Source organism: Callorhinus ursinus, unplaced genomic scaffold, assembly GCF_003265705.2.
Source record: "Callorhinus ursinus isolate GAN/ISIS: 27379988/994484 unplaced genomic scaffold, GSC_fseal_2.0 scaffold89, whole genome shotgun sequence".
NCBI classification, from domain to species: Eukaryota; Metazoa; Chordata; class Mammalia; order Carnivora; family Otariidae; genus Callorhinus; species Callorhinus ursinus.
In genome coordinates, this window is record NW_027397151.1 from 586,918 (window position 1) to 614,627 (window position 27,710).

Here is a 27,710-nt window from a genome sequence, read left to right on the forward strand (position 1 = left end):
CACCGTCACTGCCCACCCACCGTCACTGCCCACCGTCACTGCCCACCCGCCGTCACTGCCCGCCCACCCTCACCATAGCCTCTGGCCTCCCTGGGCTGCCTCAGGCAGGGGCCCCTATGGTGTCCCTCTCTGCCTCTCTGTATGTCCAGTTCCTTCACCTCCTCCTCCAGGGAGCGCTCCCTGACCACCCAGACCCTCTGTGCTGCTGCCAGTTCTCGTCTGGCTCTGACCTTCCCCCGTTTCTCTTGTCTGTCCTCTACTGGTGTCTAAGCTCTGGGGGCAGGACACAGGTCTGTCTGCCTCCTTTGAATTCCCGGCACCCAGGCCAGCCTGGGCTCACAGGAGGTGCTTTAGTGGACAGCTGCCGAGGCCCCATGTGCCCTTCTCCCCTCAGCGCGGCCGACATCTACATCGAGGAGCATTTCCACCGCTACGTGAGTAGCGGCCACCCTGAGGCCTCTCCGCTGCGGGTGATGTACACGGACCGCCCGCCCAGCCAGACAGATGCGGCCACACTGAGGTACTGCCTCCTGACCGAGGACCGCCGGGCCTTCCGCCCCCCGACGCGGGCGGAGCTGGAGCAGCACCGTATCGTGGTCACCACCACCTCCCAGGCCCGCGAGCTCAGGGTGCCGGCCGGTTTCTTCTCGCACATCCTCATTGACGAGGCCGCCCAGATGCTGGAGTGCGAGGCGCTTACCCCACTGCGCTACGCCTCGCCCAGCACCCGCGTGGTGCTGGCCGGGGACCACATGCAGGTCACGCCCAAGCTCTACAGTGTGGCAGGCGCCCAGGCCGCGGGGCACACCCTTCTCTGCCGCCTCTTCCAGCACTACCAGCAGGAGGCGCACGAGGTCGCCCGGCACAGCCGCATCATCTTCCACGAGAACTACCGTTCCACCGAGGCCATCCTCAGCTTCGTCTCGCGACACTTCTATGTGGCCAAGGGCAGCCCCATCCACGCCAGTAGCAAGGTGCCTCGCCACCCCAAGCACTACCCGCTCATGTTCTGCCACGTGGCCGGCAACCCCGAACGTGACATGTCGGGCACGTCCTGGCTGAACACGGCGGAGATCGTCCAGGTCGTTGAGAAGGTGCAGGACATCTACCACAGCTGGCCCCCCTGCTGGGGCAGCCGGGAGCAGAGGCACATTTGCGCCGTGTCCCATGGCGCCCAGGTAAGCCCCAGATGCGGGGACAGCCTGCCTCCCCCGCTTCTGACAGGGACGCCAGGAGGAGGGCACCGGTCCCTCCGTGGTCTGGAGGACCTGCACGCGGGGCCTCCTCGGCCTCAGTTTCCCCTCCTGAGAGAGGGACTGAGGAAATAATTTGCCAGGCCGTGATGTGGGGCTCGAATCCCGCTGCTGGCGCCGGGGCACCAGGCGGTGGGGGCCGGTGTCCCACACCGGTGCTCACCCAGGCCTGCTGCTCCGGCTGTGTGTGTCTCCAGGTGGGTGCGCTAAGGCAGGAGCTGAGGAAGAGGGACCTGGGCCAGGTGTCTGTGGGCAGCTTTGAGATCCTGCCAGGTGGGTGATCGGTGCTGGGGTGAGGGCGGGTGGGCAGCACCCCCCCGCCCGGCCTGACCGTGCCCACTTGCAGGGCGGGAATTCCGCGTCGTGGTGCTGAGCACTGTCCACAACCACCACAGCCTGCTGAGCTCAGGGGCACCTGCCCTGGGCTTCTTCACTGACGCCCGTGTGCTCAACACCGTCATGACCCGCGCCCAGTCCCAGGTGGTGGCCGTGGGCAACGCCATGGCCCTCTGCTCCTTCGGGGCCTGCAGCAAGCTCTGGAAGAGCTTCATCCGCGAGTGTGTGAGGCACCACAGCGTCTGCCCCGAGACTCTGTCCCTGGAGCACATCGAGCAGGATGTGGTCCGAAGACAGCGCTGGGCCCTGCAAGCAGAGGGGTCTGTGGCAGCCGTGGCCCAGGACACTGTCCCAGAGGAGGGGGCAGCAGGGGCTCCAGCCAAAGAGCACGCAGCCACGGAGAGGGTGGGGCCAGCGGCCAAGGCTGAAGGGAGAACATCCCTGTCCAAGACCTCGGCAGCAGGAGAGGACGCAGCCGCACAGAGGACAGAGGCCGGGGACACGGCATTGGGGTCCGTGGCCGGGCGCTGCACAGTGGTGGGGGAGCCCGCCAGGGTCCCCACGGAGGCAGAGGACACACCATCGGCAGGGAACTTGTCGGTGGGGGACAAGGCCCCCGGGAAGGCGGTGGCGGGGCCGATGGCCACGGAAGATGGGGAAGCCGAGGAGCCCGAAGACTCCGAGTCGGACTTCTGGCCTTCTGACACAGAGCTTAACGCCGACGACTCCATCCTGCAGGAGCTCCTGGATGAAGCCCGGAACGTGATGGTGACCGTCCGGGAAGATGGGCTGCTGGACACTGTCACCAGGCCCGAGTCCCCACACCAGGCCCAGCAGTACAGGAACCTGCCGCGGGCCACGCTGCGGAAGCTGCTGTGCACGGAGCCTGAGCTGTACCGCCACTGCGCCTTCGTGCAGGAGACCTTTGAGCGGGCGAAGGCCATCCCGCTGGACAACACAGATTCCGGCCCCATCCAGATCAGGGGCCGCTTGCACTGTGGGATGGCCTTCAGCGGGGACGAGGTGCTGGTGAGGGTCCTGGGAGGAGACCAGGGCTCCTCCGGGAGGCTGCAGGGCCGCGTGGTGGGCGTGCTCAAGAGGAAACGCCGCGAGCTGGTGTTCGTGTGCCGCATGGACGAGTGGGACCCTCGCCTCATGACCCCCATCGACGGCTCTGTGACCAAGATCTTCGTGGCCGAGCTGAAGGACCCGCTGCAGGTGCCCGTGCACCGTGTCCAGCAGGGCCGCGTGCAGCGCGTGGGGTACGAGCGGCTCCCTGCCGAGGCCCGCAGCAGTCGGCTCTTCTGGGTGCGCATTGTCCTGTGGCGGCAGCGCTTCTACTATCCCTTGGGCATCATCCTGGAGGTGCTGCCCGAGGCCACCACCTGGGAGCAGGGCCTCCGCATCCTGGACCTGGAGCACGGCCTGAGGAAGCCCTCGCTGGAGCCAGCCTCCATCAGCAAGGCGCTGCAGAAGTACCGGGCGGAGCTCGGCCGGGCCCCTGACCGCCGGGAGGACTGCCGCGGCTTCCTGACCTTCACCGTGGACCCCCAGGGCGCCTGCTACCTGGATGATGCCCTCAGCGTCCGAGATCTGGGCTCCAGGTACGAGGTGGCCGTGCACATCGCCGACGTGGCCAGTGTTGTCCCCAGGGACGGGCCTCTGGACTTAGAGGCCCGCAGACAGGGCATCACGTTCTACGCCCCTAACCGGGAGCCTGTGCCTATGCTGCCAGCCGGCCTCTGCCGGGACGCACTCAGCCTCCTGCCGGGCCAGGACCGCCTGGCCATCTCCCTCTTCCTCACCGTCGAGAAGGGCAGTGACCAGCTCCAAAGCCTGCACTTCGCACCCTCTGTGGTCTGCTCTGACCGTCAGCTGTCCTATGAGGAAGCCGAGCATGTGATCAAGAGGCACCCGGGCGCTGGCCACGAGCTGCCAGCCCGCCTGGACTCTGTGGACGCCTGTGTTGTGGCCGCATGCCACTTCTCCCGGGTGCTGCGCCGAGCCCGCCTGCGGACCGACTCCCACTACGAGCAGCCCAGTGAGGACTGTGTGCTTGGCTTCCGCGCGGCCCACGTCATGGTCAAAGAGTACATGATCCAGTTCAACAGCCTGGTGGCCGAGCTCCTGGTGAGCAGCGAGCACACGCAGACCGTCACGCCGCTGCGGTGGCAGCCCGCACCTAGCGAGCACCAGCTCGGGGCCTTGTGTGAGAAGCACAGAGAGCTGGTGCCCCTGTCGCTGCACCTCCGCCACCACCTGCAGGGCCACGGCCCCCCCGGTACACAGATCCACCTCCTGGGCTCCCTGTGGAGGCACCTGCAGCGCGCAGCCTGTGCTGGGGACCACGACTGTCTGGCAGACCTCATCACCACGGATGACATGCACCCCTCTCTGGCTCCTGTGGGCCTTGACTTCCGCAAGGCGCTGGGCCGCTCAGTGTTTGGCCGCTCCCGCCAAGGGGGACGGCAGGTGGCCAGCCACTATGCACTGCAGGTCGACTGGTACACGTGGGCCACCTCGCCCATTCGCCGGTACCTGGACGTGGTGCTGCAGCGGCAGATCCTGCTGGCGCTGGGCCACAGGGGCTCCACCTACTCCGCCAGGGACATCGATGGGCTCTGCCAGGAATTCAGCTACCAGCACGGGCGCGCCCAGAGCTATCAGCGCCAGGCCCAAAGCCTGCATCTAGCCGCACAGCTCAAGGTCCAGCCGCAGAGCAAGCTGGGCTTTGTGGTGGGCGTGGAGGCGGGCACCCGTGGCTTCAGGCTGCTCTTCCCAGCCGACCCCGAGACCCTGCCTGACCCCTGCCCTGTCCACTACCGCTCCCTGCAGTTGGCGGAGCACCCCAGCGACCTGGTGAAGCGGCCGGGCCTGCGGCTGGGGTGGCGGCGCCGAATCTACTCTGTGCAGGCGGACAGGCGGCCCTCCCCGGTGCCTGGCACCCTGCTGGACCCACACTGCCGGCGGGTTGAGGCCGCCCTGTGGCAACAGCTGCTGGAGCTGGTGCAGGAGGGGCGGTGGCCTGAGGCAGCCGCCCTAGTGCAGGAGCAGGGCACGACGGAGCCCCAGCCGCCAGAGCTGGGCTGCGTGTGGTGGAACTGCTGTGGCCAGTTTGTGGAGGTGGCCCGGGAGCTGGGCAGTGGGGACACGCTGCAAGTGCAGCTCAGTGCCGTCCTGCAGCGCGGGTTCCTGGTACCGAGTCTGCAGCTGTGCACCATGGTGCCTGGCCTCACCCTCTGCCTGGAGCACGTGGAGCGGCCAGGCGCCTGCTTCCTGGACCAGATGCCCCGCGCGGCGCGGGACCGCTGTCTCCACCTGGGCGAGTACTCCCGCGTGTGGGGGTCGTTCTGCTCCCTGGAGTCGGCCACCAGCGCAGTCTCTGAGGGTGACTCCATTACGCTGCAGCACGTGAGCATATCCTGGGATGCGGAGCAGGTGGCTCAGGGCCACCTGTGGGGCTCCTTCTGCCTGGAACCTTCCTTCCTCAGTGAGCATTTCATTGACCTCAACTTCGGCCACTGCTACCTCTGCATCCGGCTCGAGGGGCTGCCAGCCATGCCCGCTGCAGGGGAGCTGCACCCCCCCGCTGGTCCTGGCCAGCCTCCCCTGGCCGCCCTGCCCTGCTCATCCCTCCTGAGCATCGACCCTGACACATACACGTGGGTGGCCCACGGGCTGATGGAGCCCTGGGACCGGAAGGAGGGCTGGGCCGACCAGCAGGAGACCCCCAGGCGGATGCACTTCTTCATCCAGCACATGGCCATGGAGAAGGTTCCAGAAGAGGTGCTGAGACCTGGCACCCAATTCACCATTGAGGTTCTGCCCAAGCAGCTTCCTGATATGTGAGTGGCCTCCACAGGGAGAAGCCGGGGAGAAGCTGGTGGGCGGGGTGGGCCGAGCACTCCCTGGGTGTCCTCCTGGGGGGAAGTCGTGGATGTCCCAGGGTCCATCTTCACTGCCACCTGCCCCCAGTCGCAAGGAAGAAGCCGTGCGTAGGTTGAAGCGTGCGTCCCCGCTGGTCGTCAGCATTGCGCTGGGCCAGCCCATCCCTCCGCCCTGCCGCCTTCCTCCCCAGCAGACCCTCCACAGAGGTAGGTCGAGGGACCCTCTATCCCCCCCCCCCCCCGCCATGTCCCTTCATCCTGCCTGGGCCCTGCCCTGCGCCCCTGCTCAGGCAGGCCTGACCCTTCCTTAGGGATGTACAGCAAGCTTCTGGAGAAACAGACGTTCGACCTCCCTGGAGGCTGCCACACACTGAACTCCAGCCAGAACCGGGCTGTCAGGGCAGCCCTGCAGAAGCAGTTCACAGTGATCCAGGGCCCACCAGGTGGGGCCTGTGCTGCGGGGGTGGGGTGCCCGGGGCTGCCCGCACAGGCAGCCGCGGTCTCTGTTCATGGTGCTGTCTGCCTGCAGGCACGGGGAAGACAGTGGTGGGTCTCCACATTGTGTTCTGGTTTCACAAGTCAAACGAGGAGTGGGTGAAGGCCCGGGGCACCCCCAGTGAGGAGAAGCCACTGGGGGGTCCCTGCATCTTGTACTGCGGCCCCTCTAACAAGTCGGTGGATGTCCTAGCAGGTGCGCTGGGCTGGCTGTGTGGGGGCTTTGCCTGGGGTTGCTGGCCCCGGGGACAGTCTCTCATGCCCGTTGCCACCAGGACTGCTGCTGAGTAGGAAAGCAGAGTTGAAACCGCTGCGGGTGTACAGCGAGCAGGCCGAGGCCACCGAATTCCCGATGCCGGGTGTGGGCAGCAGCGGCCCGCCCAAGAAGACCCCCCGGGAGGGGAGGCCCAACCAGGCCCTCAGGTGCAGTCTGTTGGCTCTCTTGTCTATGGGCGGAGGCAAAAGGCCCCACAGTCCTGTCTTGGGCAAGGGGTAGCACAGGGCTTTACGGATGTCTCCCCACCCCAGGAGCATCACCCTGCACCACAGGATCCGGCAGCCCTCCAACCCCTATGCATGGGACATCAGGGAGTTCGATGCCCGTTTGCAGAAAGGGGAGATCTTCTCCAAGGATGACGTCAGCCAGTAAGCAGTTGGGGTCATGGAGTTGTTTCTTGCCATGGAGGTATATGTGGTGGGGAGGGGGTCCCTGTATGACCGTATGGTGTCCCCGGGCAGGTACAAGCAGCTCCTGGGGAAGGCGCGGAAGTTCGAGCTGGAGCAGCACAGGGTCATCCTGTGCACGTGCTCGTGTGCGGCCTTAGCTAGCCTCAAGAGGCTGGTTGTCCGGCAGATCCTCATTGATGAGGCAGGCATGGCCACAGAGCCCGAGACCCTTATCCCTCTGGTGGCCTTCTCGAAGGTGGAGAAGGTGAGTGAGCTGGGCGGGGAGCTGGGAGCCCCAGGCAGGTGTCAGTGGGTGTGGCCTTTTGCCTGGGTGGGCAGCATTGTGGTTGTGGTGGAGTGGCCATGGCCGTGGAGCTGGGTTCCCCGTCTGCAGGTGTCAGCACTGTGCCTGCCTGTCCCTCCAGGTGGTTCTTCTGGGGGATCACAAGCAGCTGCGGCCTGTGGTCAAAAATGAGCAGCTGCAAAATCTGGGGCTGGATCGGTCTCTCTTTGAGAGGTATCACATGGATGCCTACCTGCTGGACACCCAGTACCGCATGGTAAGCCTGTCCCAGCCTCTTCCAGCCCAAGGTGTGGTCTGAGGCCAGGGATGCCAGAGGTGTTGCTGCCCACACCCCGACCTCCTGTGTCCACCCTGGCCCCCAAGACCCCCAGCAGATAGGTGACCTGCCCTGGCACATGCCCTGCCTTGCAGCACGAGGGCATCTGTACCTTCCCCTCCATGGAGTTCTACAAGAAGAAGCTGAAGACCTGGTGGGCCCTGAAGCGGCCGCCCAGCATCCTAGGCCACATCGGCAAGGAGAGCTGCCCCGTCATCTTTGGCCACGTGCAGGGCCATGAGCAGAGCCTACTGGTGTCCACAGATGAAGGGAATGAAAACTCCAAGGCCAACCCGGAGGAGGTGGCAGAGGTGGTGAGTGTCAGTGAGACTTTCCCGGTGCCTCTTGGTCAGGGAGGGCTTCCTGGAGGAGGAGGTGGAGGAACTGGGGGGGCAGGTCCAGGACCGGAGAGGTACCAGGGCCAGCTTCAACAGCACCCCCTTGGTCCCTCAGGTCCGCATTGCCAAGCAGCTGACCCTGGGCAGGACAGTGGATCCCAAAGATGTCGCCATTCTCACTCCCTACAATGCTCAGGCTGCGGAGATCAGCAAGAGCCTTGGGCGAGAGCATGTCACTGGAGTGACCGTGTGCTCCATCACCAAGAGTCAGGGTGAGCGCGGCTCTGGGGCAGGGGGCTCGCGGGCCAGCAGTCACAGGGTGGGGGCAGGTGGCACGGCTGGGGCCTCATCATGCCTACCCAACTGCGCAGGAAGTGAGTGGCGCTACGTGCTGGTGAGCACCGTCCGGACGTGCCAGGAGAGTGACCTGGACCAGCGGCCGACTAAGAGCTGGCTTAAGAAGTTCCTGGGCTTTGTCGTGGACCCCAATCAAGTCAACGTGGCCATCACCCGGGCCAAAGAGGGACTCTGCTTCATCGGTAGGACCAGTTGGCTGGGGGAGGGGAGGGCTGGGGCAGGGCTTCTGGGGGTGTGGCTGCCCGGCTGGGGGTGGGGAGGGCTTTGGCAGCGTTGAGGTCTACCATGGACTCCTCTCCCCTCCCTCAACCTCTGCAGGAGACCACCGCCTCCTGCGTTGTTGCCCTCTCTGGCGGAGATTCCTGGACTTCTGTGAGGACCAGCAGACTCTCGTGCCCGCCAGCCAGGTGCGAGTTCGGAGGAGGCCAGCGGTGTCTCCTTGAAGAGCCCACTCTGCCCGCCCACTGCCATCAGGCTGCCAGGACTGCAAGGTGAAGTCCTGAGCCCTCTTCTGTGGGCTGCCTTGCCAGGCCCCACTCAGCAGAATCCTACGTGCCTTCGGTGGGCACTGCTGGCCACCCCGCCTACGTGGCTGGGTCTCTGCTGCGGTTGTGAGCAATAATCCCCTCCTGGAGTCTTGGCCTCTCCCCCGGGGCGGAGGCAGGCAAGACCCCCCCTGCCAGCGTGCACCTACACTTGGGAGGAAGAATCCCAACTCTCCCCGCTGTGCTGCTTTTGTGGGGACATTTGGTGACAGGGAACATCTTAGGGGTGTGTGATGGAGGGGGGGAGGTCCTCTGGACCTTCTGGTGTTGCTGGGAAGTTTTGGGGTGGGAAAGGGCATCCCAGTGGGGCTCCTCTTTGGTCTTTGGATGCCATGCCTGATCACACTGGGTGCTGGGTGTGGAGCTCAGCTGTCTTTCTTTCTTTCTTTTTCTTTTTCAAGTAGGCTCCATGACCAGAGTGGGGCTTGAACTCATGGCCCTGAGATTAAGAGTTGCTTGTTCTACCAACTGAGCCAGCCAGGCCCCACTATATCTATTTTTTAAATAAACCAAACGCCAGTGTCCTTTTTACTGGAACAAGTTCCTTAGCCCCAACTTAGACAAAGAGGCCTCCCTGGAACAGAGGGCCTTTTCTCTATCCCCACTACCCTAACTGGGACCCACAGCTCTGTGTCCTTCAGGGGTCACCTGCCCTTGCAGGAGGAAGGGCAGACCAGAACCAAATGCCCACACAGCCTTGCCTGGACCATGGGTGTGTGGGTGGGGACTGGGGTTGAGGTGCCCCTGGATGGGCAGCCTTGTGCCTTCACCCTGAGCTCTACCTCCCCTTTGCAACCTGAAGCCTGCTCCCAGGCCAGGGCTTTAGGGATAACCTATCCTGTGTGTCTGTCTTTGTAAAGTTGAGGATCTGCACCTGTCCCTCAGGGTCTCGGTGCATTTATGTCCTAACTGCTCTGGAAACTCTTGCCTTGATATCAGCCCTCACCTCAGCGCCCGCCCCCCCGCACGCCTCTCCCCAAGGCAGCTCTGACTCAGAGTCTCTGCACTTCCACTGTCCCTGTGGCCTGGGGGATGTGGCAAACAAGTTGCTTATACTAAGAGGGGCTTGCCCCCCACTGTGGCCTTGCTGCAGAACCGTCTGCCAGTGGTGGGGGGCGGGGGGGGGAGTGATGTTCTGATGTTTTCTACAAATCAATTTCTACATTCCAATTTTTATATATTTTCTTGGACTCTGTGTTATATGATTCAATAATAATTTTATTATAAAGACCACTCTGAATGTTTTTCTCACTTCTGGATGTTTGAGATTTTACTGGGGGGCAAGAAGGGGAGGCGCCTCCTCTTGTTCTGGGTTGCAGGGTGGCTCCTGAGTCTGTCAAGAATCAAGAGCCCCTTCTAGCCGGATGCTGGACAAGCAAGCACTCTGGGAGGGGCTGGTATCCCCATGTCCCCATGTCACAGTGGACAACACAGCCAGTGGGCTGAGCAGGGTCTGTGCCAGAACAGTGGAAGCTGGGTGGGGGGCTGACTTGGTGAAGATGGGCCACAGGGATGAGCTGGATCCAGGTGATGCAGGCATGCCCAGCCTACTGAACACAGACCCCAGGCCAAGTCCAAAGTCCCTGAGGCTGCCAGCCCTGCCAGTGTCCTGCGTGGTCCAGGGTCTGAATGCTTGAGGACCTTGGAACCTGCATACCTTCTCCAAGCCGACTTTGGCCATTCCGTATCTGGATGGTTTCTTGCTCAGTGCCCAGTGCCTCCAACAGCACCGCTGTACGGAGGAAGGTGTGGCCGGACCCTGGCTTCCCTAGGTGCCCGCATGGGTATCAGACGGGTGTGGAGGTCACAGAGAGTCAAAGGGTCAAAGGCCTGCTCCAAGGCCTGTGTGTTCCTTGCGAGGCTGCAGAGGGAGCCAGACGGGCCCCACCTGGAAGAGCACTTTTATTCTAGGCCAACCACGCAGGCATGGAGAAGTTTTACTACCTGGTCAAAAGCAGTCGAAACGAGGACCAACAGACGCCCTGAGGCAGGAAGTCGGGACCTCTTCAGCCTGGAGTCAGGGAGGGCTTCACGGAGGAGCGGGCGTTGAAGTCCGGAGCGTGCGCGGGGCGGTGGGGAACCAGGGCGGTCGGGCACCTGCGCGCAGAAGCGGCGCGAGGCGGGGCCGCAGGCGGAGGGCGGGCCTCGCCGCAAAGAGGGTCAAGGTTTCCAGTCAGGCGCGTTCTCGTGCAAGGCCGCGAACCAAACGGAGCTCCGCGCAGAGGAAAGGCGCTTGGCCCTGCGCGCGAGCGAGGTTCAAATACGCGGGCGCGCCAGGCCTGGTGGTGCGGGGCCCTCACAGCGGGGACCTGCCGCGGGGCTGGCCTCTGCGCAGCTGCCATCGCATGAGGGCTGGAGACGCGGGGATCTGGGATGACCCCCAGCCGCCTGGCCCATAGCCGCCTGCCTTGGCGAACCACGACTCCAGCCTGCCCCCTTCTTGGTGGGATGGATGGTATGACCTGGCACAAAACCCAATCCCTGGTCCCTGGCCAGTTCTTGCTTCTCTCCCTGACTCCTCCCCCTACCCTGTGCCCTAGCTCCACCGCTGGTCATTTCCGAGGGGTACCATGGCTTTGCTCTGGACCCCTCCCCCTCCTTCCCCCTCCCCAGGATGCCTTGGGGTGACTGGACCCTGAGGAACACCCACGAGTGTCCACCCCATAGCCACATGATGCCACAGAGTGTGTGACAGTCTGGCTTGACCCCCTGAGTGGCATGCAGTGGGTCAGCTACTGGAAAGGCCTAAGAGGACCGTCTCCCCCTCTGTCTATAGCGGGGTTTGGGTGGGGGGTGGGCAGGTCCTGGGGCCTTTCCGACAGCTGGGGACCTGCTCTCTCTCTCCAAACCACTTCTCTGCCAGTGGGGGAGACGGTCCCTGTTCCCGGTCATCTTGCCCTGCAGGCCTTCCTCTCAGAGGGCCTAGTGGCCCGTATGATGGGCAAGGGAGCGGAGGACAGCTCAGCATACTGGCAGCTCCCCTTGGCCATGGCACACGGTGCTGTCCCTCCTGGACCTGGACACAGCCAAGCTGCAGCAGCAGGCAGATGCCGACCTTCGCATCACCTGCGTCAGGACGTGGACGTGGGCGTGGGAAGGGAGGGGGCTGCTGGCCACACTGGTGGTCACACGACCGTGCGGGGGAAGGGGGGCAAGGACAGCCTATTGAGGCAGCAGGGAGGGGCCGGCCCCCCCCCACGGGGCTGGGCACTGGCCTGTGTCTCGGGGAGACCCTCTGCCAGGCTCCCTTGCCTGGGGCCCTCAGCCACCTTGGGACAGGTGTACAGATGAGGCTTCAGCTTCGTTTGGGGAGAAGACCTTGTCGTTTAAAACACACAACGTCCTGATGGCCTGGGCACCCTCTGCCCTAACTCCAGTGATGCTGGGAGCTATAGGAGGGGGCATGACTGCCCGCAACGAGGTTATTGTTCCCCTTGGGGAACCCTGCCCCAGGACACAGGAAAAGACAGGCAGGGCCTTTGCCAGGTCCCAGGGCTGCTTATGGTGCCAGAGACGGGGAGGGGGAGATGCAGGAGGGACTGCTGCTTTGGCAGGGCCCCTCGGAGAAGCTCTTGTCCTTGCTCGGGGCCGCCAGCTGCCAGGGCTGCTCGTCTTTCTCCGGGGACAGCGATCCTGGAAGGTCCAGCCTGGGGTGCCCCCTGGAAAGGGGGCAGGAACCTGGGGGGCCTGGGGCTGGGGAGTAGGCTGCGCAGAGTCAGACTCGCACAGCTGCGGCTGCGTCTAAAACGTAAGTAGGTTTGTTTCTTTAATAGTGTGTGTGTGTTTATAGTCTTTATTAGTGGATAAATATTAAAAAATCATCTCACAGACAGCGTGGTCAGGGGCAGGCCCGGCTTGCCTAGCCGACTGGGGGTGGGCCCTTCTGGGGGCCCCGGCCTGGTCTGCAGGGTGAGGCTGTCCCACCAAGGCTCGTACACCAGCGTGTAGCTCTCTGCTCTCTTGATGGTGAACCTATAGGAGCGGTTGGGCAGCAGGTTGTGGACGTCAAAGGTGCAGGCGGCCACGGGGATGATGCCGCACTGCATGCACTCCTGCTGTGTCCGTGGGTCCAGCAGCTTGAAGCGCAGCTCGAACTGCTCCGGGGCCGCCGGCTGGATGGTGACAAACCAGCGCAGGCTGGCCCAGTCCTGGTGGGCCACCGACCCCTTTCGGTCAAACATGACGGGCATCTTGGTGCTCAGCATAAGCCTGATGTGCGGGATCTTGGTGGTGCCAATGTCAGACACCAGACGGTGCTTGAGGTGCAGGCGCCCAGGTACCATCATGGCCAGGAAGCTGTCCATGACCGCCGACAGGTCTGCCAGCCTCTGTGCCACCAGCCCCCAGCCCGCCAGAAAGGGCCGCGGGTCAGGCGACTCCAGCAGAGCGTCCAGCTCGGCGCGGCCACGGTCTAGCTGCTCCAGCAGGTCCCCGAGCAGCAGGAGTTGGATCTTGGTCTGGGCGGTGCCCACCTTCTTCATGCGCTGGAACTTCCAGGGGTCGATGAGCTGGAACATGGTGTTGGGCAGCACCAGGGGGTTCTGGTCCCCCAGGGCCAGGTGCTTGGGGAGGATCTCGATGTAGTAGGAACACTTCTTGAGCAGTTCCATGCGGGCATGGTGGCGCTTGAGCAGGTGGGGGCTCAGGTCCGAGGTCAGGAACTCGCGCAGCGCCGTGCGGCGCTCCATGTAGGCCCTCCAAGCCTCTGGCTCCAGCAGCTGCTGATCCTCAGCCTCCTCGGCCTCCTCCTGGTCTAGGAAGGACTGGGGACTGTCCAGCTTCATCTTGTCCAGGCCCAGGCCTGTCACCTGGAAGTTCATGTCTGGAAGCAGGGGGCAGAGGGTGGGGTGTGAGCTGACACGGTCAATTGGCCTCTGCCACCCACCTGGGGGCTCACTCAGGTCAGTGTGTGTGCGTGTGTGGCGGGGAGGGGTGGCTTCAGGCCCACTGCCCTCCATACTGGGCCCTCTGTCCTCCCCCAGGGGGAGGAGCTCGTGGGGAGAGCACATCTCTCTGGGAAAAGCCTGCCGATCTGGATAAAACTGGACACTGAGGGGCAACCACTCTATTGATTATCCATTGTGATGACACAGGGACACAGGGAAGGGCTGAGACAATGGGCCCTAGGGCTAGATGGGCCCGGGCAGGAACCCCAGCCACTGACCAGCTGTGTGGCCTGGCCAAAGCCTCAGGTCCTCGTCTGAATGGGGCGAAGGTGCTGCCTCGGGACTGTTGAGAGGATTCAGTGCGATCCTGTCTGTGCGGCACCAGACTCCCCCTGGGGGACACCACATCCCTGCGGACCTTCCATGCCTCACTGTCACTGCAGGTCAGAGCAAAGGGTCAGGGCTCAGCCCAAGACAAGGCCAGGTGGTGGTTGGAGCCAGTGAAGGAGGCAGGGTAGCCCCGGGCCTCGCCTTCTAGTTAGGTACTGAGCCCCTACTCTATGCCTTGAAGCCCCTCAGAGTGGTGAGGTCCTGTCATCTCATCTCACAGAAGGGGGGCCTGAGGCTAAAGTGCTTCGTAGCTTGCTTTCAGTTCAGGGCTGGAGGCCAGCCACCAACTCCAGGGCCTGACTCTCCTCCTGTGCTACCCTGCCTCGGCTCCCAGGTCTAGGGGGCAGTGGCCCACCTTGGGGAGGATGGGGCCGGCTGGGGCAGGCCACGGGCCACAAGGATTGGCCCTGCAAGCTGGTGCTCCTTGAAGAAGGGGCCAGCAATCCTACTGCTGTCCCAGGTCCCAGCCCCCACCCCCCCAGGACAGTGAGACAGCTCCTTGTGCCGGCCGGTGGCTTCACTTAGGAGAGCTCAGGTGGTCCCAGCAACCCAAGGGTTGGATGAATTACAAAGAAAGCTGACAGGCTGAGTGACCTGCCCAAGGCCACACTGCAAAGTGCCAGTAAGGTTGGGACCCAAGTCTGCCTGCCTCCCCAAAGGCCAGCCCTTCACCTTCCCCGGGCAGACAAGCCAGAGCAGGCCCTGGGTACAACAGAGAGGGTATCTGGGATGAGGTGAAGCATCACCCCAGGAATCCCAGCCTAAGTCCTGCTGTGGCCCCTGGGTCTGACTATGGGTTCAGAGATGTTTCCCAGTCGCCAGCAGTCTCTCGGTTGGAAAATCGCAGAGGGGCTGGTCGTGAATTCGGCGAAGGGGCCGCCCTGTGCTCTGGCCAGAATCCCAGACCTACACCCTCCTGGGCCTTCCAGAAGCCCCCAGGTCCACCCCCTCCCCTCCCCTCCCCAGCCACCAGCCCGCCTCCCCGGCCCGCGCCCAGCCTCCAGGAGCGCCCACTTGCCCTGCCTCCCGGAGCGGAGAGAGCCAACCGGCTGACTGTGCGCCCAGCGCGCGCCGCCGCGTCCAGCGGGTTGCCATGGGGACCGCGGGCCTCTGTGACGCCCCGCCCGGCCCGGGGCTGGGGGCAGGGTGGGGCGGTAGCCCAGGACCCCGGGGTGCGGGGAGACCCCGCCCGGTCGGGCCCCTTCCCTTGAAGAGCTCCGGGAAGACCGCGCGGGGCGGGGCGGGGCGCTGTCTGATCCCAAGACCCGGACTCGGACTAGGACTCGAGCCACTCGTCCGGCCCCGGCCCCGCCCTCCACCCGGGTCTCAGGAGGATAGAGTGGTCCCGAGGCTTCGCTCCCTCCCTGGGGAACCTGGTTCCTCCCCTATTTGGGAACCACCACGAGGGGCTATTCCGAAAGCCACGCCCAAAGGAGGAGTTGCGCAGAGAGGAGTAAACCGAAGCCTGTGGCGCCTGTGCCAGGGCCCCCTGTCCCGGGGTCCTGTCGAGGCTTGGAGGGGTGCGTACAGGAAGGAGGGCTCTGCTCGCAGTCCCAGCCTGTGCCCCGCTCCCAGGAACCCGTGGGAAGACCTGCGGGGAGCAGCAGTGACCTCATGAGTGGACTGGCAGGTGGGTGACACTTGTCACCACCCCAGGGAACAGAGCATGGATCGGAGCAGCTGCTTCTGCCGTCACTACGCCTGCCTGGGCTGCTACTCTTGATCTGCGTCCAGACCAATGGGTCTCCACGGTTCCCCGGAGCCCGTCAGCCCCTCCCTTGAACCCCATCGTAGCCGCCAGCTAGGCTCAGCACCTCTGGGATGTCTCAGCAAGCCTGGGGCCTCCCCCGGGCAGTGGTCATCCTTGGGGGGATGGAGGAGGGGGAGGGAGGCAGGATGCCCTGCCTATGGGTGTCCCTGCCCCAGGGGGAGGGCAGTGGTGGGCCCCCTCCAGGGTAGGGCATCTGTCCCTCAGCCCCCCTCCAGGGTAGGCATCTGTCCCTCAGCCCCCTGCCGGTCTGTTCTATGTCCAGAGCCTCCCCTGCCCCACAAGTGCACCCCTCCCCTCTGGGTGACCCCATTCTTGGGAAGAGGCTCCCCTGGCTAGGGGCCCATCAGCTCATCCTCAGGCCCAGGTCTGGGTGGGCATGGAGGCCCCAGGTCAGACCTGGGGAGGGGGCAGTGGATGCCATTTCCGCCCTCCTCTTCCTGTTTTGGGCTCCAGCAAAGGCTGGCTGTTGTTATTTGGAAAGGGAGTTGTGGAGGGTTGAGGGGGCAGCTGACGCTGGAAAGGGGGAGAGGGAGAAGACACCCCCCACCCTGCAGCCCACCCACAGAGAGGGACAGAGAGACCCCTCCCCCCCGAACTTCTGGGCCAGGCATGTCTTGGACCTCTGCCTGGCCCCATCCCCTTCTTTCTATTTAACTTTTAAAAATTAAATTCTTAATTTTGAGAGAATTGAAGATTCACACACAGTTGTAAAAAATACCACAAAGATCCCATGATTCTTGCCCTGTTCCCCCAGTGGAATCACCATCTTTCAGAACATCTGGTCATGCAAGGTCACCCAGGATAATGAGAGTGACACCACGAGACGTGGGACTGGTCTGCCCCCCAGGGACCCCACATTGCCCTGTGCAGCCACCCCAACCCCTCCTTTCCCCCAGCAACCACTACTGTCCTCTCCATCCCTGAACCCGCTGTAGAAAGGAGCCACATGGCACGCAGCCTTTGGGGTCTCCTTTGCTGGGCGTATTTCCTTCCATCGCTGAGCGGCAGCCCCTGGAATGATGGACAGTACCAGGCTGCGCTGCCCCTGAGCCTTAGGAGCCATGAGAAGGGTACCCTGGTGGTGGCAGGATCACAGGGGGGAGGGTGCACCTCCACCACAGACCCCCATAGTGTGTCCTCCAGAAAATGAACCCATGGTGTGCTGCTCTGGGCTGTCAGCCTCGGCTAAATGCCCAGGAAGCCCCCTCCTCCTCCCAGCAGAGCTGGTCTGGACCCTCACTTGGCCCCTGCAGGCTCAATGCCCTTAGAGACAGGGAAATGGAGGCAGAGAGGTCTAGCACCTTACCAGAGGTCATACGGCTGGTGAGTCTGACAGCAGGATCAGAACCCTGTCCTCTGACCCCATCCCACGTTGGGGGTCCTGCCCCTTATGCACGCACCTCCCCACCCCCACCAACCCCGTGGTCGGGGCCAATGGAGGAGGTGAGGCTAACAGGAGAGTGGTGGAATCAGGGCAGGGCCGTCCTGGGCCAGGAGGGTGAGGGGAGGAAGGGAACGGTGTGTCCCGGAACCTGGAGCTTGGGGACAGGCAGCTGGGCCAGCAGGAGCGAGGCAAGTCTGAGAACTGCCAGTGACAAGAGGGACAAAAGTGGCTCTTGCTGCTGGCCACCTGGCCCCGGGGGTGTGTGTGCAAGGGCAACAGGCTGCTTGGAGGGGTGAGGTGGGTGAAGAGAGGTGGTCTGGGGGTTTGGGGGTGAGGGGATGGAGGAGGGCTCCAGCAGAGAGGTGGCCGTGCGTGGGGTGCTCCCCGCAGAGCCCACTGCCCAGAGCAGTCAAGGAGGAGCCTCTCTCCCTCTGGGGGACAGGGCCTTCTTCAGCCCCTCTGTCCCAGTCACCTTGGAGCTGGCCCCCACCACCACATGTTCCTGCTGGAAAATGTCCCCGTTCTGACCTCGAGGAGGGGTGAACAGGACCTTGTTTCCGCATCTGTAGGATGCCATGGGGGTTGGAGCCCACTGCACTCTGTCCCCTGATTCGCTCTCTGGCCTTTGCTTGGGCCGACAGGAGGCCTGGGCACCAGACATGGAGGCCAGAGGACTGAGGAGGGTCCCTCCCTGCCTGCCCTGACCACCAGGTGGAATGTGCTGAGTCCTAGCGGCTGGAATGCTGTAGCTCGGAGGGACTGGGAGTGTCCAGGAGGAATCTGTGTCCAGTGCTCAGAGCACTTGACCCCAAGCACAGTCAGCACAAGCAGGACCCTCCCACGACCTGAGAGGGCCTCCCTGTGGTCGAGAGAACCAGAGGCTCGAAGCATGGTTTCCCAGGGGAGAAGCAGCATAAGTGTAAAGGATTTAAGGAAATTGGTGTGCAAAACCCAGACTTGCACGAGCACGGGAGGAGTGTGTGATGGGGTGGAGTGGGCAGATTCCCCGTGAGGCTGGTGGAGCAGAAGCTTCAGGGCCCTTCCAGGCCCTTCCCTAAGTTTGTATTTGTGGGTAGCCTCAAATACATTCCCCCAGGATGAGAGTCAGCTCCACAGAGGCTACCCCTCAGGCCCCCTGCCCCCTCCAGGCTTTGTGAGCCCCGGAGAGCTGCTCAGACTCCAGGGAGGGGCAGCTCATGGCACCACATTACAGTTTGCACATTGAACGAGCTGTGCCCCAGGAAGCCCCCAGGGTGTGTTTCAGAGAGAAGTGGTCTGCTGCAGCTCTGGGGGCAGGTAGGGGGTGCCGGGCTTCTCCTTGGTCAAACAATCATCGCACCTGTTTGTTGGCCGCGTGCAAACCCAGAACACGCACATCCAGGCGTTGATCAGTGTGGAGTTTGGAAGGAGGGTCTCACAAAAAGGGTATGGGCTCAATCATGACCACCGGGTGCTAAAGGGGCTGAGCTGGGGGGAGGCCAGCAAGGGGAGGAGCATGCAGGCTGCCTGGGGCTGGGACCCCACCCACCACAGACCCTGCCTCAGGGCCCCCAGAGTTTGCTCTCTCCATCCTGCCCAGAAACAGAGGCTGACCTGGCAGTGGGCAGAGCATGCCTCAGTGCGCAGGGGTCCTGGCCTGGTCCAGGGAGCTGAGGAAGAGGGGTGGCGCAGGCCCTCCCAGGCTCACCTGCCACCCTTCTGTGCCACGGCACCCCCATTCCCATCCTTGAGGTGGGGGTCAGGTGTCAGAGCCTCCCCCACCCCCGTGGTGGCTGTGGGAGGTCTCCTGGCCTGCAGTGGCCCAGAAGCATTGGCCTGTCACCAGGGCAGCACCTATAGAGCCCTTCCAGTGCTCACCGAGCACCCCAATGTCCCACGTTACCGTGTAACACCCAGAGTGGAGGGAGCTTATCTCACTTGTCCAGAGTCCCAGGCTGCCCCCAGTCCAGCTCCGAGCCTTTGCTGCAGAGCCTCGTGGTGGGCATGTAAGGCCCCGTCCTGCATAGGATTTTTATGTTGAGGGATTTGGCCAACATTTAAAGAACAGGCAGTTCTCTTTTAAGATTTTATTTATTTGACAGAGAGAGAGAGCACAAGCAAGGGGAGGGAGCAGCAGGCAGAGGGAGAGGGAGAAGCAGGCTCCTTCCAAAGACTCCAGGATCAAGACCTGAGCGGAAGGCAGACGCTTCACCGACTGAGCCCCCCAGGCGCCCCGAGAACAGGCGGGGTTTCCTACACAAATCCAGCTCTCTTCTGTCCCATTAATGAAACCCCATTTCTCTGAGGGCAAAGCTCAGGTCAAGGGCGGGCGCGCGGTTCACCTGCGCTGATCGCTTTCCCCACCGCGTCCCACTTGCGGCCCCACAGCCCCGCCCCGAGGCCCCGCCCCGAAGCCCGAGGCCCCGCCCCCGGAGGCGCGTCCTGGGGCCGCACCTGGCCCAGCCCCCAAAGAGCGGCTCTGAGCCGTTGGGGCGACGCTCTAGAGGTCCAACACAGGAGCCGCCGTCGTGTGGCGGGGGGGGGGGGCTGGAGGGCCACCTTGAGCCCCACCCTGGTCTGAACCCCAGCCCGGGAGGCGGGAGGGGGCGGGGGCAGTTGTGCGCGCCTTGCTGGAGGCTCCTCTGGAGTGACCTGAGCCCCACACTCTGCGCCACCAGGGACGCCAGCAGTAAGGCTCGGACCCTCGCCGTCCCACCGGCCCTTCCAGTTTCTGTTGGTCGGAGTCCTCAGTCCTGCCGCTGCGGCACCTCCGCTGCGGCACCTCCCCTGCGGGACCCTGGGTCCGGCGCCCTGACGACCGGGAGCATGGAGCCCTTCCTCAGGAAGCGGCTGACCTTCCTGTCCTTCTTCTGGGACAAGATCTGGCCGGTGGCCGCGCCGGACGACGGCGCCCCGGGGTTCCCCGACCCTGCGGCCAGCGCTGAGCCAGAGCCCCCCGCCACAGAGCCCTGCAGCGCCCCGGTGCCCATGCAGCTCTTCCAGGCACTCTACGACTTCAGGGCACGGTGCTCAGCCGAGCTGAGTGTCAGCCGCGGGGACAGGCTCTACGCCCTCAAGGAGGAGGGTGACTACATCTTTGCCCGCAGGCTCTCCGGCCCACCCAGTACTGGGCTGGTACCCATCACCCACCTGGCCAAGGCCACCCCGGAGACGCTCTCAGACCACCCGTGAGTATCACCTTGCCCCAGGCAGTCAGGAAAAAGGGCAGGATTGAGTCCCAGGATGGCATGTCCTCCCTCCCTTCTACGGCCAGGACCCTTCCCGGCCTGGCCATGCGGCAGTGAACAAGCACACAGGGGTGGGGGACAGACGCCAGTGACTGTGTCCCCGTGCGGCTAAGAACAATGACTCCAGCAGGAGTGGTCAGGGCCAGTGGTGAGGAAGCTGGACAGCATGTATGCATGCCCCTGGCCAGGTACCCAGCATGGCAGCCGCTTTGGGACATGGCCCAGCAAGCCAGGCCCTCCTGAATCCCTCTCACACAGGGATTCGACTCTGGCATTGAGCGCACTCTGGGGGTCTCTCCTTCCACGTTAGCTGAGCGGTCACTGCTTGGAGGGCAGGGGCTAGGGTCCTGGGTGCAGTTCCAACTGAGACAGACATGGCCTCTACCCTCCTGGGGCTCCCGAGGAGCACATAAGTGAGCAGAGAGGCCATCCAGATGCTGTGAGGGATGAGGGGGTGACCAGAGGGTAGAGGGGGTGATATGCTGAGTCCGAGAAGTGCATTCACCTGCTCCCTCACCGGCCCGCCTTCACCCAGAACTCTCCCTGCTGCACTGGCCAGGTATGGGGCACAAATGGCCCTGGAATTGCTCCCAAAGAAGCTTGTTTTGAGAGGGGACGCAGGTGGGGGAAGCTCACCCATTCTCCCCAGCATGCCCAAGGCCCCTAGGGCCGGGACAGTCCACAGGCAGGGACGGGCTGGCATGAACACCTGGCTGTTGGCTCGTCAGTCTGCAGTCATGGAGGGAGCAGAGAGTGGAGGCTCTCCCACAGGGCCTGGAGAGGAGCTGACCTCTCAGCCCAGGCTTAGGGTCTGTGGGACAGGGTAGCCTCCTAGTATAGCTATGTGCTGGCTCCACCTGGGCTCTGTCTATGGTGGTGGACATCATGCAGGGGCCTCAAGCATTGGATCCAAATTCTGGTTGTGCCCCGTCCCCCGCCGCCCCCGTCTTTCCCCTGGATGCATTGGATCAGTCTGGATGTGATGGCCTTTGCAATTCCTGGTGTCTAGACAGATGTGGTACAGCGATGTCAACCCCCGCCCCCTGCCCCAGCACGCATGAGGTGAAGTCTGGGTGAGAAAAGACCATAATGTGGTTGGTGAACAGCTCAGCTGCCCAGACCTCCCCCCGACAATGGCTTCTTGTCCTGTGCCCAGCTGGGTTGGGCCTGAGCCCCCGACGTGTCCTCTGCAGACCACCAGTGGGTCTCAACTTCACTAGGCCATCCCGTTTCCTGGGAGCCCCTCGGCACTCCCAAGGCCTCCTGGAGGATTTGCATGTGGCATGGGAAAGCCCGAGTCCCAGGAAGGCCCCTTCTGGGGGAACTCCAGCCCCCGCCCCAGGCCCAGCCCGCTGGGAGCCGTGGGAAGGACTAGGTAGCCATTCCGATAGGGAGGGGCCCACAGTCACTCTGCGAGTGGAAGACAGGTCCCATGAGCCACTCTTTGAGGCGGCAGCGGCAGGGCTGGGAGGGTCAGAGGCGGTGGTGCTGGGAGGAGGCCGTAATGACTGTTTGCCTGGGCCCAGGATGAAAGGCCTGGCCGCACGCACAGTGTCATTAGTCCCAGACACCTGGCCGTCTGTCCCCAGGGCCAAACTGGCTGGGCAGGGGGAGGACCCTCAACCTTGACAGTGAGTCTCCTCTCATCTTATCGTGGCCCCACCCCGGGGCGAGGCTCCCCAGAACATCCTCGGCCCTCGGCCCTCGGCTCCGGTGGAGGGCTGGGAGGAGGACACTTGAGCGTCTCCATTCGCCCACAGCCCTGCTGTCCTGGGAGGGGGCTCTCCCAGCTGGTGGGCGTCAGAAGGCAGCGCCCGGCGGCAGGAGGCCCTCGGCAGATGGAGCCTGGCAGCCCCGTGGGGTTGTACCTCCTGCTCCTGAATCAGTGTGTCGAGAACTGAGTTCCTCAGCTTTCCCGAAGCCTGCTGCCCAGCCACGTCTGGTCTTGGGGACCCATGTCCCCGTGTCCTTGACCCTTGTCTGCCCTGCGTGCTGATCCTACCTCCTAGTGCTGCTGGGGCGTCTGCCTCTGTCTGCCGTCGTCCCAGGCTTCCTGTCTCCAGCCCTTTCCTCTTGGCCGCCCCTCAGCCCAGCCCCAGGGTTGGCTCTGGCCACGTTGGCGCTAGCTCCCTTCCTGTAGCTCTCCGTGGGGTGCGTGGGCCTCTGTGCCAGGCGCAGGCCTGTCTCTGTCTCCCTCCTGCCAGGCCCTGGCCTCACCCCAGGCTCCAGCAGCACCCACCTGCCCAGGCACCGCCCATCCACCCAGTGCCCCCTTTTCAGGGCACTCCCTCCTTGTGTCAACTCACTTTGAGTCATACTTTGGGTCCTCTAGGATAACTGCTGGTCCTGCACCCCCAGGTAGGGGTCAGAGCAAAACCCCCGGCCCCCAGGACCCCATGTTTCCCCCCATTAGAGTAGACGAGGGCCATGCTCACAGGGCTGTCCCCCGAGCGACTGAGGCTCTCCCTTAGGCAGCAGGCCTCCTGCCCCTGGGTCCCCAGAATCTCCAGGAAGCAGGAGGCTCCAGGGTAGGAAGCTGACTCAGGTGTGGGGTTCCCCTCCCTGGGCCTTGGGAAGCAGACACAGGCGATGGGGTGGGACCAGGGGCTTTTCCGCTTTCCTTCCAAAAATGTGGAGCCAGGGAGGTGCATGTGGTGTGACTCAGGTGGACTGCAGCCCAGATGGGGTGTCAGGTGGGGGTCCTGCCCTGCTCCATGCTCAGGTGTGTGGGCTCCTGGAATCTGGGCATTCTACTCAAACTGAGGAGTGGGCACCTGGGAGCCCCTGCTGTCTGAATGCTCAGAGAGGGAGCATCTCTGTATGTGTAGAGGGCCAGGGGCTCAGGCTGGCCTGCACTGGGCAGGGCCCCCAGAGGCAGACATGTGATGCTTTGAGCCTGCTCCAGCCTTCCCAGACCCCCTACCTAGCCTGGCTCAGCTACATCCTCCAGGGCCTTCCTGGCCAAGCTTCTGCTGGCCCCACCTGTCCACCTCTCGGGGCAAGTGGGCCATGCCTGGCCAGGTGGAGCTGGTGGTCCTCCACGCACAGCTGCAGCCTGGGGGCTGCTCATCAGGGCCCCCTGGCTCCTTGTAGACCACCCCCCCCAAGTAGGGGCTCAGCAGTCTTGAGTTTGGCAGGTTAACCCCTGGCGGGGCTGGGTGGTTCTGTGAGCAGGGCTAATGGGGACTCTCTGGCTGAGGTGTGTGGACAGTCTCACCTGACTCAGGTCACTGCTAGTGGCAGTGTGCGCTCATGTCGGCCCAAATGGTCCTCTTGTCCCCTCCCTGATGATCCAGAGGCGGGGGCACTGAGGGCTCGGGGCAGGGGCAGACCCGGGGCCGGGACCCCTGCCCTGGGCTCTGGGGGCCCCTTGTCCCTGAGAGACGGTGGGAGTCGGGCTCGGGCCTGTTGCCTGAACGGCATGGGCGTCAGGGCCTCTGAGCAGCATGGGAGCAGGGGTCCCTCGGGCCTGGGCCTGGTGGTGACCGCTGCGCCCGCCCTTGGCAGCTGGTACTTCAGCGGCATCAGCCGCGCCGGGGCCCAGCAGCTGCTCCTGTCCCCAGCCAATGCACCGGGCGCCTTCCTCATTCGGCCCAGTGAGAGCAGCCACGGGGACTACTCGCTATCCGGTACCGGACGGCCGCTCGCGCCTCTGTCCCCGCACTGGCCTTGGGGTGGGGGCTCCCCAGGCTTTGCTGGCCCCACGTCAGGCCTGGTCACCTCACTCGTCTGCTCGCCTGCTGGTCCGTCCACCTGCAGGCTCACTACCCGCCCCCCACCCCTCGTTCCCTCGCCTGCCCATCACCCACCACGGCTCGCTCCTCACTCACCCTCCCTTCCTTGGTCCACTCACTCTCGGACTCACCCACGTGCCAGGGGTCCACCGAGTGCCCGCCCTGGGCCCTCTCACTGCCCCTCTGGCTTGTAGCTGCCCACACTCCCTCCTTTCCCATGAGACCCAGGGAAGGTTGTAGTGCTTATCTGCTTCCCTGGCCCGGGTGCTGGGAGGGTCTGGGGCAGGCTGCAGCAAGACACGGCCCTCACCCGTGCCCACCCCCAGTCCGGGTGCAGGCCAAAGTTCGCCACTACCGCATCTCCACGGCAGCCGACGGTCTCTACCTGCAGAAGGGCCGGCTCTTCCCCAGCCTGGAGGAGCTCCTTGCCTACTACAAGGCCAACTGGAAGCTGATCCGGAACCCACTGCTGCAGCCCTGTGTGCCCCAGGTGGGCCAGTCCCCGGCCGTGCCTCCCGCCCAGCTGCCCAGCACACGTCCAGGGCTGTGAGCAAGGCAGCAGCCCAGGCCGGGCTCCCAGCATGGCTGGGGGCCCCGGAAAGGCCTGGGGGGCCCTGGGGGCCCCGGCTACACCTCCACACTCTGGCCATGGCCCTGCCTGGGGTTGGGTTTGCTCTCACGGGCGGGGCATCTCTTTCTCTGGGGACTTCTGGGGCTGGAGGTGCGGTGAGACCTGTAAGGTCCCCCCAGTCCCAGACCCAGCTCTGCAGAGGGGCCATGAGGGCTGGGCGCAAGCTTGGGGAGGCGTCTGGGGAGGGGTCGCACCTGCCGCAGGCGGAAGCTGGAGGAGGGGACGCTCGCCTGGGCCGTGGGCACAAGCGGTCCTGCCAGGGGCAGCAATCCAGTTCCTCTGGTTGCTAATGACAGCCTGGCTGGGGCCGTAATGACTATTTGTGGGTGGGTGTCCACCTCCAGCAAAGGTGCCTCTTAGGTCCAGAAGCGAGTGGGGCCAGGCTTCTGGAGGTCTGCACCCAGCTCCCCTGGCCTCCGCCCGGCCGAGGGGCTGCAGGCCTGGTGCTCCCGGAGACACTGCCCCCCCCTTCCAGAGAGCAGCAAGCAGAGGTACGGAGTGCCCCCCGCCCCCTCAGAAGCTCCCCCAGCAGGACGAGTGGGAGCGGCCTCGCTCCGAGTTTGCCCTGCGGAGGAAACTGGGTGAAGGCTACTTCGGGGAGGTGTGGGAAGGCCTGTGGCTTGGCTCCACACCAGTGGCAGTCAAGATCATTAAGTCAGGTGGGTGAGGCCTGCTGGCCCCTGCCCGCCCTGCCCTCTGACCCCTGGAGCCCTGGGGCAGTGCCAGGGTGGTGTGGGCAGGTCCTGGAGCCGTGCCCTCTCCTGCAGCCTACATGAAGCTCGCAGACCTCAGCAAGGAGATCCAGACACTCAAGAGCCTGAAGCATGAGCGTCTCATCCGGCTGCACGCTGTGTGCTCCGAGGGCCAGCCCGTGTACATCGTCACAGAGCTCATGCGCAAGGGCAACCTGCAGGCCTTCCTGGGGAGTGAGTGGCTGCCCCCCCCCGCCCAGCTGGTAGCTGTCCGGGTGACCCAGGCTTCCATGCACAGCTGTGACCTCCTGGCCCACTTCTCGGCACGGGCCTTTGATGTTGCACCAGGCTTGACCGTCTGAGGCCCAGAGGGTTGCTGTGGGCTCTGGCCAACAGTGGGTTCAGGCCCCGGGCCTGGACCAGTCCTGTGCCTTGTGGCGGGGGGCAGTCAGAGCCTCACGGTTCCAGGCTGAGCCGAGTGCAGTGGGGTTGGGCGCAACCGTGTCACCAGCCCCTGTGCACCCAGCCCTGTGCACCTCCCCTGGGTCTGGTCTCTCCTGGGGGCTTAGGCCGGGTTGCCCAGGAGCAGCCTCCCTGAGTGGTCACTGCACAGCACGGTGCCCCCTGCAGCCTGGGCCACCCTGTCTTTGGGGCAGGGACACTGAGGCACGGAGGGAAGTGACGGTGTAGACCCTGCCCCCCTGAGTGTCCGCCTTGCCCCACAGGCCCCGAGGGGCGGGCCCTGGGCCTGCCTCTCCTGCTGAGCTTTGCCTGCCAGGTGGCTGAGGGCATGAGCTACCTGGAGGACCGGCGCATCGTGCACCGCGACCTCGCGGCCAGGAATGTGCTCGTGGGCGATGACCTGGCATGCAAGGTGGCTGACTTTGGCCTGGCCCGGCTGCTCAAGGTCGGTTCGGGGCTGGGACCCCTGACCCCGCCGTGGCTGGGAGGGGAGGATGCCACTTTGTCCACCCACCACTGGTCTCCCCTCACCCAGGATGACATCTACTCCCCAAGCAGTGGCTCCAAGATTCCTGTCAAGTGGACGGCGCCCGAGGCAGCCAACTACCGCATCTACTCTCAGAAGTCGGACGTCTGGTCCTTCGGAGTTCTGCTCTATGAGGTCTTCACCTATGGCCAGTGTCCCTATGAAGGTGGGCTGCAAGGGAGCCTGAGGGAGGAGGCAAGGCCTCCACCAGGCCTGTGTGGTCTGAGGGAGGAGGCACACCCTGCCTGGGGGTCCCCGACCCTAGAAGGGGTGCCACGCCTCCAGGACTCCTGCTGGGCAGGGTCTGGCCAGGAGCTGGGGGGAGGTGTCTACCGTGACCCCCACGCAGAAGCGAGGCAGCCCTGCCCAGCCCCTCTCATTGCCCCTCTGCAGGACTGAGCAACCACGAGACCCTGCAGCAGGTCACACGAGGGTACCGGCTGCCGTGCCCAGCCTCCTGCCCGGTGGAGGTCTACACGCTCATGTTGGAGTGCTGGAAGGGCAGCCCCGAGGAGCGGCCGGCCTTCGTGACGCTGCAGAAGAAGCTGAGTGCGGCCCATAGGCGCCTCGCCCCTGCCCACACGTGACCTGGGGCGTTCGACACAGGGGCTGGGGCTACTCTTCCTTGCCTGGCGTGTCCCCCCAGGATGATACTGGCTGTCGACCCATGGAGGGGCGCCGGCGGCCTGGAACAGCCTCTGGTTGTGGGCTTTGCACCCTGACACACGTGCTGACCAGCACACACGTGTGTGCGGAAGACAGACACACGCAGACGCCCACTCAGGAGGTGCTGATGTCCCTGGCCAGGGAAGATCTCGGCATAGCAGTCAGGGTGGGACCTGTATGGGTTTTGGCCTCAGGGATTTGCTGGACAGAGAAGCCCTGAGCCTGGTCCATGGCCCCCTGCCCGCACCTGCGGCCCTGGGCAGCCCCGACTCCTCCCAGGTCCCAGAGGCAGAGACAGGGCTCCCTAGTTTTCTGCAAAGTCTCCCGTGGCCAATGCTGGGAAGGCAGACCCCGGGCACGGGGCCGATGCAGCACGGGCTGGGCACACCGGCTGCCTGTGTACAGACCCGTATGCTGAATAAATACGCGATGACTGGTTCAGACACATGCACAGACACGCGTCGCACATGGGCCTTGGCCCCCAGACCCAGATCCGGAGCTGGAGCTGATGGAGTGGCCCATCAGCTGGCTCACTGAAGCAGAGCTGGCCCCTGTGGCCCGGACCCCCGCCCCAGGGGACCCTGTTCCTACAGGAAGCATGACCTCTGCAGGCTGCAGGGGTGAACAGCCCACTCCGTGTCCCTGGGGCAGCGACGGAAGTGAGGGAGGGAAGGGCTGGGTGGAGCCATGGGCAGGTCAGGCTGCGTGGCCATTCCTGGGGGTGGGAGACTCTCGGGGTCCTTCTCTGGGGCGGGGGCCATTGTCAGGGAGGCAGAGTCTGTCTCAGTGGTTCAGGGTCCTGGGTGCTGGCCCAGCTGTGCAGGGTCAGGCAGGGGTGGGGCCG

The 27,710-nt window shown here is 64.2% G+C and overlaps 3 protein-coding genes across 12 annotated transcripts in view; 2 read left to right on the plus strand and 1 right to left on the minus strand.

Moving 5' to 3' along the window:
- Window positions 1–9,730, plus strand: part of HELZ2 (helicase with zinc finger 2) — a 14,544-nt gene extending 4,814 nt beyond the window's left edge. The window contains exons 7-20 of one of the 2 annotated variants that reach the window (XM_025865048.2): window positions 395–1,178; window positions 1,451–1,526; window positions 1,600–5,434; window positions 5,565–5,683; window positions 5,788–5,919; window positions 6,006–6,167; window positions 6,247–6,394; window positions 6,500–6,616; window positions 6,710–6,902; window positions 7,063–7,197; window positions 7,353–7,571; window positions 7,711–7,867; window positions 7,967–8,134; window positions 8,271–9,730. In XM_025865048.2, coding sequence (XP_025720833.1) covers window positions 395–1,178; window positions 1,451–1,526; window positions 1,600–5,434; window positions 5,565–5,683; window positions 5,788–5,919; window positions 6,006–6,167; window positions 6,247–6,394; window positions 6,500–6,616; window positions 6,710–6,902; window positions 7,063–7,197; window positions 7,353–7,571; window positions 7,711–7,867; window positions 7,967–8,134; window positions 8,271–8,395 — 6,370 coding nt within the window. In that variant the 3' untranslated portion in view covers window positions 8,396–9,730. Of the gene's footprint in view, window positions 1–394; window positions 1,179–1,450; window positions 1,527–1,599; window positions 5,435–5,564; window positions 5,684–5,787; window positions 5,920–6,005; window positions 6,168–6,246; window positions 6,395–6,499; window positions 6,617–6,709; window positions 6,903–7,062; window positions 7,198–7,352; window positions 7,572–7,710; window positions 7,868–7,966; window positions 8,135–8,270 lie in introns of those variants that run through there. The other variant, XR_012376877.1, reaches the window with a different exon arrangement.
- Window positions 9,731–12,272: 2,542 nt separating this feature from the next.
- On the minus strand, window positions 12,273–14,859 carry FNDC11 (fibronectin type III domain containing 11). 6 transcript variants are annotated; one of them, XM_025865068.2, is made up of 3 exons: window positions 14,792–14,852; window positions 13,662–13,820; window positions 12,273–13,319 (listed from the first exon to the last, which is right to left on the minus strand). In XM_025865068.2, the coding sequence occupies exons 2-3, from the start codon at window positions 13,789–13,791 to the stop codon at window positions 12,316–12,318; spliced, it is 1,134 nt and encodes a 377-aa protein (XP_025720853.1). In that variant the 5' UTR covers window positions 13,792–13,820; window positions 14,792–14,852; the 3' UTR covers window positions 12,273–12,315. The 6 variants fall into 6 exon arrangements, with proteins under 6 accessions (XP_025720853.1, XP_073744415.1, XP_073744416.1 ...); XM_073888314.1 differs by lacking the exon at window positions 14,792–14,852 and adding an exon at window positions 14,343–14,717; XM_073888315.1 differs by lacking the exon at window positions 13,662–13,820 and having other exon boundaries at window positions 14,792–14,859.
- Window positions 14,860–19,425: 4,566 nt separating this feature from the next.
- On the plus strand, window positions 19,426–27,296 carry SRMS (src-related kinase lacking C-terminal regulatory tyrosine and N-terminal myristylation sites). Of its 4 annotated transcripts, none has more exons than XM_025864961.2 (8): window positions 19,426–20,095; window positions 23,663–23,784; window positions 24,216–24,379; window positions 24,996–25,179; window positions 25,288–25,446; window positions 25,938–26,119; window positions 26,210–26,366; window positions 26,594–27,296. In XM_025864961.2, the coding sequence occupies exons 1-8, from the start codon at window positions 19,734–19,736 to the stop codon at window positions 26,785–26,787; spliced, it is 1,524 nt and encodes a 507-aa protein (XP_025720746.1). In that variant the 5' UTR covers window positions 19,426–19,733; the 3' UTR covers window positions 26,788–27,296. The 4 variants fall into 4 exon arrangements, with proteins under 4 accessions (XP_025720746.1, XP_073744449.1, XP_073744448.1 ...); XM_073888348.1 differs by having other exon boundaries at window positions 19,468–20,095; window positions 26,233–26,366; window positions 26,594–26,725; XM_073888347.1 differs by having other exon boundaries at window positions 19,468–20,095; window positions 26,210–26,335; window positions 26,594–26,724.
- Window positions 27,297–27,710: the final 414 nt, after the last annotated feature.

What these genes read in the sequence shown, in the direction of transcription:
- FNDC11 (XM_025865068.2), bottom strand. Translation starts at nt 13,791, where the DNA reads ATGTGGTGTCCCCCAGGGGGAGTCTGGTGCCGCACAGACAGGATCGCA. An exon ending in TTGGCCAGGCCACACAGCTG is followed by an intron (nt 13,320 to 13,661) that starts GTCAGTGGCTGG and finishes CCCTGCTTCCAG; the next exon opens with ACATGAACTTCCAGGTGACA.
- SRMS (XM_025864961.2), top strand. Translation starts at nt 19,734, where the DNA reads ATGGAGCCCTTCCTCAGGAAGCGGCTGACCTTCCTGTCCTTCTTCTGG. An exon ending in TGCAGCCCTGTGTGCCCCAG is followed by an intron (nt 24,380 to 24,995) that starts GTGGGCCAGTCC and finishes CCCCCCTTCCAG; the next exon opens with AGAGCAGCAAGCAGAGGTAC. An exon ending in TGGCCAGTGTCCCTATGAAG is followed by an intron (nt 26,367 to 26,593) that starts GTGGGCTGCAAG and finishes GCCCCTCTGCAG; the next exon opens with GACTGAGCAACCACGAGACC.